At 44.9% G+C, this 13590-nt stretch overlaps 1 protein-coding gene across 2 annotated transcripts in view; it reads left to right on the forward strand.

The window, feature by feature from the left end:
• Positions 1–13590, forward strand: part of CLSTN2 (calsyntenin 2) — a 274828-nt gene that overhangs the window by 246205 nt on the left and 15033 nt on the right. For both annotated transcript variants that reach the window (XM_064165450.1, XM_064165449.1), the window contains exon 9: positions 11441–11607. In XM_064165450.1, coding sequence (XP_064021520.1) covers positions 11441–11607 — 167 coding nt within the window. The remainder of the gene's footprint in view (positions 1–11440; positions 11608–13590) is intronic.

A 13590-nucleotide genomic window follows, 5' to 3' on the forward strand; every position in this document is an offset into this window, starting at 1 on the left:
GGTCTCTTTAATAAATCTACATCACAGAAAGAATAGAATCAGACTTAATGATCAACCACAGAATTGTTGTTAGTCACCCCTTAGCTTTTGCAGTCCTGTTTTATTCTACTAAGCAATACAAGCTAATTAAGGTTAGCTTATCCTGGAGCTAAACTTTCTGGGAGCTTACCCTGGTAAGTTCTTCTCTGAGTTCATTATTTTTGATTCGGTTTATTTGAGGATATAGCAAATGGACCCTCTTACAAAAAGAAATTTCTTCCCTTAAACCACAGTTTATAGGTTCTCACTGTGATCCCTTTATTGCTAAATATTCTGTAGCAAGGGCAGCAAGAAGAAGGGAACAAGTGACCTGATTTGATAGTCTCATCATCTTTTGTACCACAGGCTGCAGACAGACTTCCTCCAGGTCTGGAGTTCATATGCTTTCCCTCCTAAAATGGCTTGTTTCTTCATGTATCATTCCCAGAGTCCTGTCAGGAGCGTAGAGACACAAGTTAATGACTTGTCACAGAGGTATATTGCAGCTTACCCTGGCTGTAAGTCATTGTTTCTAATAATGCCACCCATTCTGGAGTTCCGGAACAGAGGAAGGTCTTTAGCAGAAGACTGTCTGCAGGCAAACTTTGTTATCATGAATATAGCAGCAGGCTACTGCAGTTCCTGTTTTCTAAGTAATTTGTTTTCTATTCTATTTTTCTTTTGTATTCTCCTATCATTTTCCTCTTTCATGAGTGTAGGCTAGAGACCCATTTTTTTAATAGAGTCCTTCTGTAGGATAACCCTTATTAACCTTCTATGTCAGCTCACTGCTGGCATGCCAATCACAAAACTGCTGTAGGAGAAGTGACTTTACTATTCAAGACCAGAACAATGGTAAGAATTCTGAAATCTACTCCTGAAATCTGTTAGGTTTCATCCTAACAGCCGAGCTACTTGTTAGAGAATTAAACTTGGCTCTTTGAACTACTTTAACAAAAAAGATGGGATAAATCTGGAGACTTGGACCTAAGGACTTCAGACCCATAATATCTTGCAGCTGCTTCCAGATTCATATCAGTCTGTATGTTGAGACCCTAAATAATTAGTCATTCCTTGATGCTCCATGTCAGTGTAACCACAGTCTATAATGTCTTAATTGATCTCAGTTGGAAATTCTCTTGATCCAATACTTCCACTGAGAACCATATTGTGCTTAGACTGCCTTGATAATTACTTGTTCATTATTAGGGTAGGGCAAAAGGCCTAAAAGAAGATCTGTGAGCTCAGTAAAGTTACTTGTTTAGACAAAATAGCATGATTGTTCTTTGGAGATAGGTGAATATGAACAGCACTTCACATCTTTAAAGCCAAAACGGTACAGATGTAAAGTTCAAGAGTAATCACATTCTCTCATGATTTATATCAAATTAGTGTGACATTAAAACCACCCAAACAAAACAGAAGCATGGAATGGGCTCTTCCTCTGTGTGTTTTGGTGTCAGCTGAATTTGCCCATCTCCATCAGCATTCACACTTAACAGAAAAGTAACTCCGAAAGACTTCTCTGGGTGAAGTTCTGGTGGGAAGGGACCTCTCTGCCCTCGGTGACTAAGCTGCCCTACTTGCTCCACACTGATAGAGTTTAGCACATGAGAAATCAGAATCAGCATAAAAGAAAAAGAATCTCAGTCCAGAAAATAGTTATATTTTAGCAAGTGAAAAATGTGATGCATACAACTTGGACAATGACTGAGCAGTGAACAGTGATATAGTAAATAATTACGTATGTCAGCAGTATTTCTGGATGCCTCCCATACTCTGTTGACACTACTTTCCCATTAAGAGGATTGAATTAACGCTGAAACACCAACATCCATCCTTCTGTATCTGCCAGACTTTGGGAGTGGATGTGCATGCTGGGTCGGGTGGAAAAATCAATGTACAATTTTATAATCGAGGTCTGAGTAACACTGTGGTCTGCATTGCCTCACAACTGTGGTGTCGACCACAACATTTACACTTAAGGAAGGGAAAATACCCAATAGCATCAAAAATCTGTCATGTAAGGGTCTGCAATGAGAATAAATATTATTCTGTAGTGTTCTGTCAGACTTTTTAAAATGATGTTGCAGACATCCACTTAAATCCCTGACTGACTGACAGTAGGAGAGGTTCCACTTTTCCTTTTGTTCACATCATTTAATTTAGTCTTAATTACTTAACTATTCCCCAAGATTTAGCACTTGCAGCATATTAATCCATAGTAATCAATAAACCTAGAGCTGGATGAAACACAACATGTAACAGTGGTGAGCAGTGGGGTTTTTTTATTCTTTCAGATTCTGATGGTATGAGATTATTGTGGAGGTGGGCTGTATCTGAGCTGTATCATAAGAAAGGGGAAGAATCACAGAATCACAGCATCAACCAGGTTGGAAAAAACCTCCAAGCTCATCCAGTTCGACCTAGCACTCAGCCCTATCCAACCAACCAGACCATGGCACTAAGTGCCTCATCCAGGCTTTTCTTGAACACCTCCAGGCACAGAGACTCCACCACCTCCCTGGGCAGCCCATTCCAATGCCAATCACTCTCTCTGCCAACAACTTCCTCCTAACAGCCAGCCTAGACCTCCCCTGGCACAACTTGAGGCTGTGTCCCCTTGTTCTGTTGCTGCTTGTCTGACAGAAGAGCCCAACCCCACCTGGCTACAGCCTCCCTTCAGGAAGTTGTAGACAGCAATGAGCTCTGCCCTGAGCCTCCTCCTCTGCAGGCTGCACACTCTCAGCTCCCTCAGCCTCTCCTAGGACTGTGTTCCAGGCCCCTCACCAACTTCATCACCCTTCTCTGGACACGTTCCAGTATCTCAATATCTCTCTTGAATTGAGGAAAAGAAAACCCTAACATCAAAAAAATCCCCTGAAACTTGCTGAGGCACTCAAGGTTAGCTGCATAACCTGACCTCTGTATGGGAACTGTCAGTTGCTGTGTTGCAGAACACTGTTTTTAAAATGCAGCATGACACAGAGAATTAGAAAACAACTTAGGATGCTTGGATTACTTCAAGATCATCATCACTGGAGCTCCACTTTGCTCTCTGAATTGTTGTTTCAGAAGCTTGTATAATCTACTTAGGCCTTCTTCATTATCTCAGAAATGTTGTTGCTTAGGCTCAGTTTGGTGTCAGGCCAAAAGTGAATTTGAAAGTGTCTTAAAGCAGTAAGAGCTGCAGGGAGTAGTCTATGCCTTTTCCTCAGTCATTTCTTAGCATGTAGCAATTTCAATGATGAGTCAAATTCAGACAGTAGAACTGAGCATTGCTCCCACCCAGTGGAGCTGGTGGCTTCGAGCTGCTGAACAGTAGTGTGTGGAGCTGCAGGGGCATGACATGCATGACACTTAGGGTCTGTATTTGAAAAGATCAGTATTTAGAAGAATTTAGATAACATTCTGTAACAATGTTCCTGTCAACATTAGCTGCAATTGCACACACACTGTGCTTTAATATGCTACAGGATTGCCATTTTCATGGTAAATATACTCATCTAACCTCAGGAGCTAATAATTTTAGAGTGGCTAGGACTTGCAGATTGGCCACCCTGAGATAAATATGCACCCACTAAGATGCTGAGGTCAAATAGGTGAAGAATATTAAACCGTAAAAGCAGAATGAGAGCACTGAAACACAGTGATACAGTAGAACTAAGCGCGACTGAAACACTGCTGCTACAGAGAAGAGTGAGGTAGCCAGTCGCTGAGGGTTTTCAATTTATTCCAACAATCTTTTCTCTTCTTACATCTTTTGAGACTGAAAATTATATTCCCAGTAATCCTTTTTATCAAAGCTAGAATACAGGATTGTAGCAGATTTGCTTTAGGCCATTCTTTACATTTTAACAAGAGGTTTGGGGTTTGCATCTTGATTTTATTGCATTGGATGTTGTCCATTTGCAATCTAATAATTACTGGTAATTGAAACCCATCAGCAAGCTAACATACCCCACTGAGCTGAGTAGAGGCTGAAATGCTGAGGTGGAAGAATATAAAAAAGTCAACAGGCTGCAATTACAAACAGCTGTGATAAGAGTCAGATATAATGACTCCTGTTCCCCTTTGAGGATAAAATTGGCAGGTATAGAATTATGTCTTTAACTCTGGCAAAAGGTGCTTATGGGAGACTTATTCAGCAGTCTGTTTTCTCTACTAAAATGGGAGATAGGAAGAAGCTAATATTCACACCATCCTACACTGAGAGGAGTGCAAGGTTATAGTTAGTACTTTAGGCAAGGGCAGGAGTGCAGGAAAGGCAACAGAGATGATCATAACCTACAGTGTGGATTGGAGTGAATTGCCTGGGTGTTGAAAAAAGCTTAGAACGGCCCAGGCAGTTCTCCAGAACGGGTTGAGCAGAGCAGTACTTGTCTTTCTTCAGCCTCAGAAACAGTCTGTATCACCTCTGAACACCCCTTCAGACTCTGCTATCAATTGTTCTGGTGCAGTTGTGCTAGTTTGAGTCAGGCTGTCATAACCATGGGCATAGTTTAGTGGATTTTCTCGATGGACACAGCATGAGGTTAGCTATTCCCAGATATCTTTTGCTCACATTTTTTTAAATACTTTTTTTCCCCCCTACATAACATTTGATTGCCTCTCCAGAACAAAGATTGCAACACAGTCCAAAATCTATCTATACATCTGTACAAAACCCTACCTTAGTCCTGTGGACAGGGTAAGTAAGTAAGCCTGTTTTTCAAATACTCACTGTTTTTTTGTGCCTGTGTTTGCACTTCATATGCTTTTTGCTGGAAATGCTCACATTCTCTTCTATGCTGTTACGTTAGTGTTAGGGCAGGTGGCTTATGGACAGATGACTTTAAGCAAGAATTATACATCTTGCAATGTCTCCTTGTACAGCAGTGTTCTTTTTTAAGTGGGGCTTGGGCACAGTGAATACTCCATATGTTTTATATGAAGGTAATTACGGTAGCATTGTAAATGAACTGCAAGTGCTTTGTCAATGACACCAGAGACATCTAGTCCAGAGTGAAAGAACCAATCGAGAAAAAAAAAAATTCAGTCCTGGGATTCCTGTTCCTGATTGTAAGAACCATTCATGCTGCCCTATAGCTTTACTTCCACTGACTGACCCTGCTGATTTCTGATGGACATAGCCACAGCACTGAATTCTTTCTTCTGGCTGCTTTCTAGTCCTTTATACAGTTTAATGAGTTAGTTTCACATATAAACACATTAGGTTGTCTGAGACTGTTTCTTAGTTTGCAGCTCTTCAGTTTTAGCTTCGGAACTTTCTGTCTTGAGAAATATTAGGGATTTGAGAATTTGAGGCTTCAAATCACAATGTGATTTCCTTCTTCTGTATGTTATCTGTTCTTATCATCTTACCTTTCTTTGTCTCTTTTTTAAGGATCAAATTAAGCATTTGTATAGGGTTAACACTCCTGGGGGAGTGACCCTGAACCTGACCCTGGGGGTCTTGGCCCCTCCCCAGAGGTGGGCCACACTCCAGGTGATGGTTAGCCCACTCCCCCCACTTCCTGTGGTATAAAAGAGACAGGAGTTTCCTGCTTCTGGGTCTTTTTTCTCTCTCTCTCTCACTTCGCTCCCTCTTCTTAGGTGCATTGGCCGGGAATCGAACCTGGGCCACCAACACATCCCCCCCTCTGGGGAATCGAACCTGGGTTTCCCACACGGCAGGCGAGAATTCTACCACTGCACCACAAAAGAAGAGGGGCTTCCTGCTTCTAGCATTAAAAATATTTTAAGTTGTTAGTTTTTTTTTCTTTCCAGATACATTGTTGCTCTCTTAGTGGCAACATGTGCTTTTAAATACAATGTAAACAGATAAATACAGCAATGGGGGGGGGGCGGGGAAGGGGTTGTTTGGGTTTTTTTTCGGTTGATTGATTGGTTTGTTGTTTGTTTGTTTTTCCCTGAAAAGCCATTGTTCCTGTAGTACTTTATTCACCAAATAAGAGTCTTGGTAAGTATCAGAAAGGCTGAATTTAGTCTGCAAACTAATCCATTAGCTGTTGCATACCCGAAAGTTTCTGCGAAACCTCTAGAGAAACTCTACCCAGAGGAAGCTTTCTGTGTAATGGACAAAGAAATGAAAGAGTTGAGAAGGATAATTTCTCCTTGAGCACCATTCTTTAGGGTAAAAAGAGAGACAGCTCATGCTGCAATGTTAACAAAAAAAGAGCAAAGCCTGTCGTCTCCTATAAAGAAATGGCCTGCAGAGACACCTTTGTTTCTCTTGGTAGACCAGAGCCTATTTTCTCCACTCTCACAGTGCACTTACTACACAGACAAGAAGCGTGTTTTTAGCTAACAACAGCAGCCTGAAGAAAATTTGCCACTATCCTAACCCCGATGCACACACAAATCCTCAAGTTAAAGTTCAGGCTTGAGCTAGCTTGCATGGCAGAAACAGTTGGTTTGACACTAAAGTTACAAACGTTGTAGAGTTGAGTTACCAATTATGACTGTCAAAGGCAGTAAGAGAAGTCTACCCCGGCCCTCTCCTCGTCTTCCACTGCCCTTGCATAACAAGTATGAGGCGCTTCACGAAGAGAGCAGGGAGGATGGGTGGGCTGAGGAGGAGCATCCAACCAGGATGCCTAGGGTGGAGCAGTCCTCACCAACTGTGGTGACCAGCTCCACAAAAAACAAGAAAAAGAGAAGGGTCTTAGTCGTTGGGGACTCAGTTTTGAGGGGGACAGAGGGACCCATTTGTCGTCCCAACCCATCTCACAGGGAAGTCTACTCCCTTCCTGATGCCTGGGTTAGGGACATCACCAGGAGACTCCCTAACCTAATCCAGCCCTCTGATTATTACCCCTTGCTGGTAATACAGGCTGGCAGGGATGAAATTGAAAAGAGGGGGACCAGGGCAATTAAAAAGGAATTCAAGGCCTTGGGGAAATTGATAGATGGGGCAGGAGCACAGGAGGTGTTCTGCTCAGTTCCCCCTGTGGCAAGGGAGTTCACAGAGAGGAACAGCAGAACCTATGACATCAACAACTGGCTCAAGGGATGGAGCCAGTGACAGCACTTTGGGTTCTTTGACCATGGGGGAACATTTACTTGCTCGTGATGGGGTGCAGTTGTCTAGGAGGGGCAGGAGAGTCCTGGCACTGGAGTTGGCAGGGATCACTAGGCAGGCTTTAAACTAGATCTGAAAGGGGTGGGTGAGGCAATTACTCTCTCTGAGAAGGAGAGAGTGGGAAGGAAACTAGGGATAATTAAGGAATCAAGAGCCCAGCTGAAGTGCATCTACACCAATGCACGCAGCTTGGGTAACAAGAAGGAGGAACTGCAAGTCCTGGTCCACCAGGGTGACTATGATATAGTTGCCATTTCAGACACTTGGTGGGATGACAGGCATGGTTGGAGTGCTATACTGGGGGGAAACAGCCTCTTCAGGAGAGATAGGCAAGGGAGAAGAGGAGGAGGGGTGGCCCTGTATATTAGGGAGTCACTCCATGACACAGAGCTGGAGGTGAGGGATGAAGGGGTTGAGAGCTTGTGGGTTAAAATCAGAGGGAGGACAAACAAATCTGACATCCTGGTTGGAGTCTGTTATAGACCACCCAACCAGGATAGGAAACAGATGAGATATTTTACAAACAGTTGGAGGCTGTCTCAAGATCTTCTGATCTTGTCCTTGTGGGTGACTTTAACCTGCCAGATATCTGCTGGGAACTTAATTCAGCAGAGAGGAGGCAGTCCAGGAGATTTCTAGAGTGCATGGAGGACAGCTTCATGACCCAGCTGTTCAGTGAGCCTACTAGGGGTCAAGCTCAGCTTGACCTGCTGCTCTCCAACAGAGAAGGGCTGGTAGGAGATGTGACAGTGGGAGGCTGCCTGGGGTGTAGTGATCATGAGTTAGTGGAGTTTTCAATATGCAGGGAGATAGGGAGGCACTACAACAAAACCTACACCTTGGACTTTCGGAGGGCAAACTTTAATTTGCTTAAGAAACTTATTTGCAAAGTGCCCTGGGCAGCAGTCCTTGGGAACAAAGGGGTCCAGCAAGGTTGGACCTACTTTAAACAGGAGCTCTTGAAGGCACAGGACCTGGCAGTTCCCATGTGCCCAAAGATGAGCCGGCGGGGAAGGCGACCAGCCTGGATGAGCAAACAGCTCCTGAAGGAACTGGGGGGAAAAAAGAGGGTGTATCACCTCTGGAAGGAGGGGAAGGCTTCTCCTGACGTGTTTAAGGAGGTAGCCAGATTATGCAGGAGAAAAATTAGAGAGGCTAAGGCCCAGCTAGAACTTAGGCTGCCACTTCCATGAAAGATAACAAAAAGCACTTTTATAAATGTATCAGTGCTAAAAAGAAGGGCAAGAAGAGCCTCCACTGCTTACTGGACCAGGAGGGGAACACTGTAACTGATGGCAAAGAAAAGGCTGAGGTCCTGAATGCCTTCTTCGCCTCAGTTTTCAACAGCAAGGAGGGAGGAGGAGGCAAGTGGCCTCTTGAACTGGGGGATGGGGTCGGGGAGCAGTGTGTTCCCCTGGAAATCCATGAAGAATTAGTTCAGGACCTGCTGAGCCACCTGGACACCCACAAGTCCATGGGACCAGATGGGATCCATCCCAATGTGCTGAGAGAGCTGGCAGCTGAGCTGGCCAAGCTGCTCTCCATCATTTTCCAGCAGTCCTGGCTCACCAGAGAGGTCCCAGGAGACTGGAAACTGCCAACGTGGTCCCCATCCACAAGAAGGGTCGGATGGAGGAACCTGGGAACTACAGACCTGTCAGCCTGACCTCAGTGCCAGGGAAACTGATGGAGCAGGTTATCTTGGGGGTGATAAGAGCGCACCTGAGCGATGGCAAAGGGCTCAGGTCCAGCCAGCATGGGTTTAGGAAAGGCAGATCCTGCATCTCCAACCTGATCTCCTTCTATGATCAGGTGACCCGCTTGGTGGATGTGGGGAGGCCTGTGGATGTGGTCTGTCTGGACTTCAGCAAGGCCTTTGACACTGTCTCCCACAGCAAACTGCTGGCTAAGCTGTCAGCCCATGGCTTGGATGGTAACACTCTGTGCTGGGTTAGGAACTGGCTGGAGGGCCGAGCCCAGAGAGTGGTGGTGAATGGTGCCACATCCAGCTGGCAGCTGTCACTAGTGGTGTCCCTCAGGGATCAGTGCTGGGCCCCATCCTCTTTAACATCTTCATAGATGATCTGGATGAGGGCATGGAGTCAGTCATCAGCAAGTTTGCAGATGACACCAAGCTGGGGGCAGATGTGGCTGGGTTGGAGGGCAGAAGGGCTCTGCAGCAGGACCTTGACCACCTGGGCAGATGGGCAGAGTCCAAGGGGATGGCTTCAATAGCTCCAAGTGCAGGATGCTGCACTTTGGCTACAACAACCCCATGCAGAGATACAGGCTAGGGTCGGAGTGGCTGGAGAGCAGCCAGACAGAGAGGGATCTGGGGGTGCTGATTGATACCTGCCTGAACATGAGCCAGCAGTGTGCCCAGGTGGCCAAGAGAGCCAGTGGCATCCTGGCCTGCATCAGGAATGGTGTGGCCAGCAGGAGCAGGGAGGTCATTCTGCCCCTGTACTCTGCACTGGTTAGACCACACCTTGAGTACTGTGTTCAGTTCTGGGGCCCCCAGTTTAGGAGGGACATTGAGATGCTTGAGCATGTCCAGAGAAGGGCGACGAGGCTGGAGAGAGGCCTCGAGCACAGCCCTACGAGGAGAGGCTGAGGGAGCTGGGATTGGTTAGCCTGGAGAAGAGGAGGCTCAGGGGAGACCTTATTGCTGTCTACAACTACCTGAGGGGTGGTTGTGGCCAGGAGGAGGTTGCTCTCTTCTCTCAGGTGGCCAGCACCAGAACAAGAGGACACAGCCTCAGGCTACGCCAGGGGAGATTTAGGCTCAAGGTGAGGAGAAAGTTCTTCACTGAGAGAGTCATTGGACACTGGAATGGGCTGCCCAGGGAGGTGGTGGAGTCACCATCCCTGGGGCTGTTCAAGGCAAAATTGGACATGGCACTTGGTGCCATGGTCTAGCCTTGAGCTCTGTGGTAAAGGGTTGGACTTGATCATCTGTGAGGTCTCTTCCAACCCTGATGATACTGTGATACTGTGATACTGTGACATCTTATCATCTGCTAACCCAATTAGCCTGCACATCTTTACTGTGCATGGCTCTCAGTCCTTTCCAGAGCAAGGTAGGCAGTAATTTGCATGCCCTGACACCGCCAATGTTTGCAGGAAAGGCAAGCTTTGAAAATCCTCCTAAAGGAGGGGCGGTAAATCACTACCTGTGCCAGGAGAAATTTAGATGCTGTGATCACTGGTGCAGGCAGTGTGTAATCACATTTTATGGACAACTCCTAAAGATAAGTCTTCGTTTGAAGCTGCCTAGAATGAAACTGAATGGACCATAGCAAGAAGGTCTAATGTGACTTACAGCATGAGACCTATTGGGCACCAGATGAAGTACTTTGGGAAAGGGAAGCACCATGAGTCTTTTAGCATGATACTGTGCATGGCCCTTCATTCACTGCTGGGAATTTATCCCATATCATTAGAGACAACCATTTCTATAGAGTGTGGCAGTTTGGTTACCTAGAGCAAGAACTTAAGGTAATACATTTTTTTCTTTTGAGAAAGGCAAAGGCTCTGTAAGTGATCCTGTAACAGAAAACTTTATAAATAAAAATTAAAAATGAAACATTAAACATTTGGGGTTTACTTGTTTGTTTTTAAATTCATGTTTGATTGCTTCGGTAATCTCATCAATTGTTGGGGTTTGGGCAGAGTTAAGTGGTCTGAAATAGGACAGCAAGGAGGGTAACATTAGAACACAGAGATAAGGAGCACAGCTGCAGGGAAAACAACCTTGAGAAAGCTCACAGAGAAGCTGCAAAGTTGGCTGTGCGAGGGGGCCTAAGGGGGGGCGGTCAGTCAGATTTGCTTCTAGGCATGCGGACAGCCCATATTCTGCGGTGTAACCTATCAGAATGACACACATTGTATTAGCTGACTATATAAGCATCGCTTTTAGCTGCAATAAAGATTTGACTTATGCATCACCTTGGTGCCAAAGTGTCGTTCTGGTCCCTGCACAAATCTGGGTGACCTCAGCAATCAATTAATTTTAAAAATCCTGTGCTGCCTTGCACAGAACTGAGTGTTGGCACAGTTTGGGCAGCCGTGCTTCAGTTCAAAGTACGTTGTCACAGTTACAAACATCTGAATGCAATACTGGAAAAAAAACTCTGTGAAGAACCCGAAAGAAAGGCTGCTGCTATGTACCACCCAACAACCCACCAGGCAATACTTACAACAACAAATGAGATCTCAAATACACTTGGCTAAAGTGGATATTAATTTGTTTAACATGTTGAAACAAACTGAACAATGATTCAGATGTGCGGTTTGTGCATTGGTATCAATCATCACTTTATATTTTCTCTCTTGCAGGAGGTGAAGTCACCAAGCCCAGATTTGCTCAGTATTTCCATGGCAGCCTAGCCAGTCTCACTATTCGGCCAGGCAAAATTGAGAGTCAGAAAGTGATTTCCTGTTTGCAGGCCTGCAAGGAAGGTCTGGATATTAACTCTCTTGAGAGTCTTGGCCAAGGAATAAAGGTGAGGGATGAACTGACATCGTCTCTGATAAAAATTTGGAGCTGATTTATGAAGTGGAGAGCCCAAGGTAGAGTACGCACAGTACAAATGTACTCCCAGAAGCAATGTAATTTCCCATAAAGTCATGCAAAGGAAAAGCAGAACAGTAGAAGAGCTCTGACACTGCAAAGAAAAATGTTTCCATTATTGTAAAGCTAGATGCTAGGAAAGGCAGGTGCTGCTAATATTTCAGAGCCTGCAGCAACTGCCAGGTCAGGTTTCCATGCTTATTTTGGGAGTTTTAAAGAAGCAGACATGATTGGAAAGACTTACTGAAGTTTGATCTCAGGTAGCTTTAAAGCAATGGCAAACATAAGTAGAATATATTTCATCTAATGGCAACTCCAAAAGAAGTTGAGGCCATTATTAGATGACAGGTTTTCTTCTGCCTGATGTGTAAACCCATCGTTAAGCTATTTCCTGGCACACAATCTTACAGGGAGCTGAGCTTCAAATCCAAATGGAGAGGATACTTTGACTGCAGACTGTGCACAGGAGGTGTTGTAGTGTGTTGGTTTTCAGTGGGGAAGAGGATGGTGCTGTAGCACATAATCTGTAGTGCGCAGTGGAAGTGCTATGTTTTTGTTATTCGCCAAGCCTTTTCACTGCACAAGATAGGAGGCTGACCCGAAACACACAAAAATGTCTCTCTAGGTGATAGGTTGCAGTGGTGTAGTATAACCAGTATGTTTTCTGAAAATGAGTGGAAATGAACATTGAAAGTGCAAAGGCAAGGTCCTACACTGCAGCACCAGAAAAGGAATGCCGGAGCCATCAGTGCAGAACTCTCAGAACAAAGGTTGTCCCTAAAAATCAGCAAACAAATGCTACCAGACAGCTTCATGCTTTATAGAGATGAAAACCACAAGTTAAATTTAGAATGCTGATCTCTGCAGGCACTCATGTTTCTGTTCTACATTTTCTAGAAATTGCAAACAAACTTAAAATCCTACATTGTTGCTTCTCCTAGAGAAATGACACAGGAGCAAAATGCAATGTAGACAAAGGGCACACTAGGTTTTCTGGATTGCATGTGTGTATGTATACATACCTACCATTTGTTGGGGAGAGGAAATTAATTGATGCGAGATGATATTGTTTATTAATGTTGCTCTTCAGAACTCTGCCACCCCTGGCCACTAATTTTAATAATATTTTGGTTCTTACACGGTTATGGAAACATTCTACGGCTAACATCTACATCTAATATAACCAGCAAAACATATAACTGTTGCTTGAACTAGAAGAGACTATTCCCGTGGTCAGATGCCGCTTGCAGCCAATACGCCATTTGCCCAGGAGCTGGGCCCAAGCTCTTTCTGCTTATGGCAGAAGGCAGTAGAGAATTACAGAGAGGCACTGAGCATTTACTCACAGATTATTATTACCCGGATTGTGGGGGCTAGCCACAGTCCAGACACTGCCCAAATGCTTTCAGGGGACTCTGTCTTGTTGGCTGTTGAAACTTAATTCTTCCTGGCTCCTGGGGAAAGGATGCAGACAATCCTTGTTCTCCTGGCTCCTCTGGACAATCTGTGTTTGTCCAGGACTTCTAAGCAGGACTTTCAGGTGTAGGGGCAGGATGTCATGTGATGACCAGTCTCAGCACAATGTCACGCTGGCCACACAGGCCGATTGCGTGCAAGCATCCAGGTCTGCTCCCAGTAACTTGAGGCAGTGGAGTTTACTGGCAAGCAATAAGGCAGTAGACAATTGCAGCAGGCAACAGCAGAGCACAGCTGAGCACAACAGAGAACACAGCAGAAAAACCATGTTGTTTACCTGTGTATGTCCTTTTTCTCAGTGGTGGCTGAGATTAATTGCCCTTTGGATAGAGAACAGCCAATCAGGATGGCAGTTAGCCAAACATTACCATATTAGGCAAAGCCATAGGCTCACTTTTACCCAAATTTAGGAAAAGCACAGGCCCTGCACAAGCTAAGT

Source organism: Pogoniulus pusillus, chromosome 26, assembly GCF_015220805.1.
Source record: "Pogoniulus pusillus isolate bPogPus1 chromosome 26, bPogPus1.pri, whole genome shotgun sequence".
NCBI classification, from domain to species: domain Eukaryota; kingdom Metazoa; phylum Chordata; class Aves; order Piciformes; family Lybiidae; genus Pogoniulus; species Pogoniulus pusillus.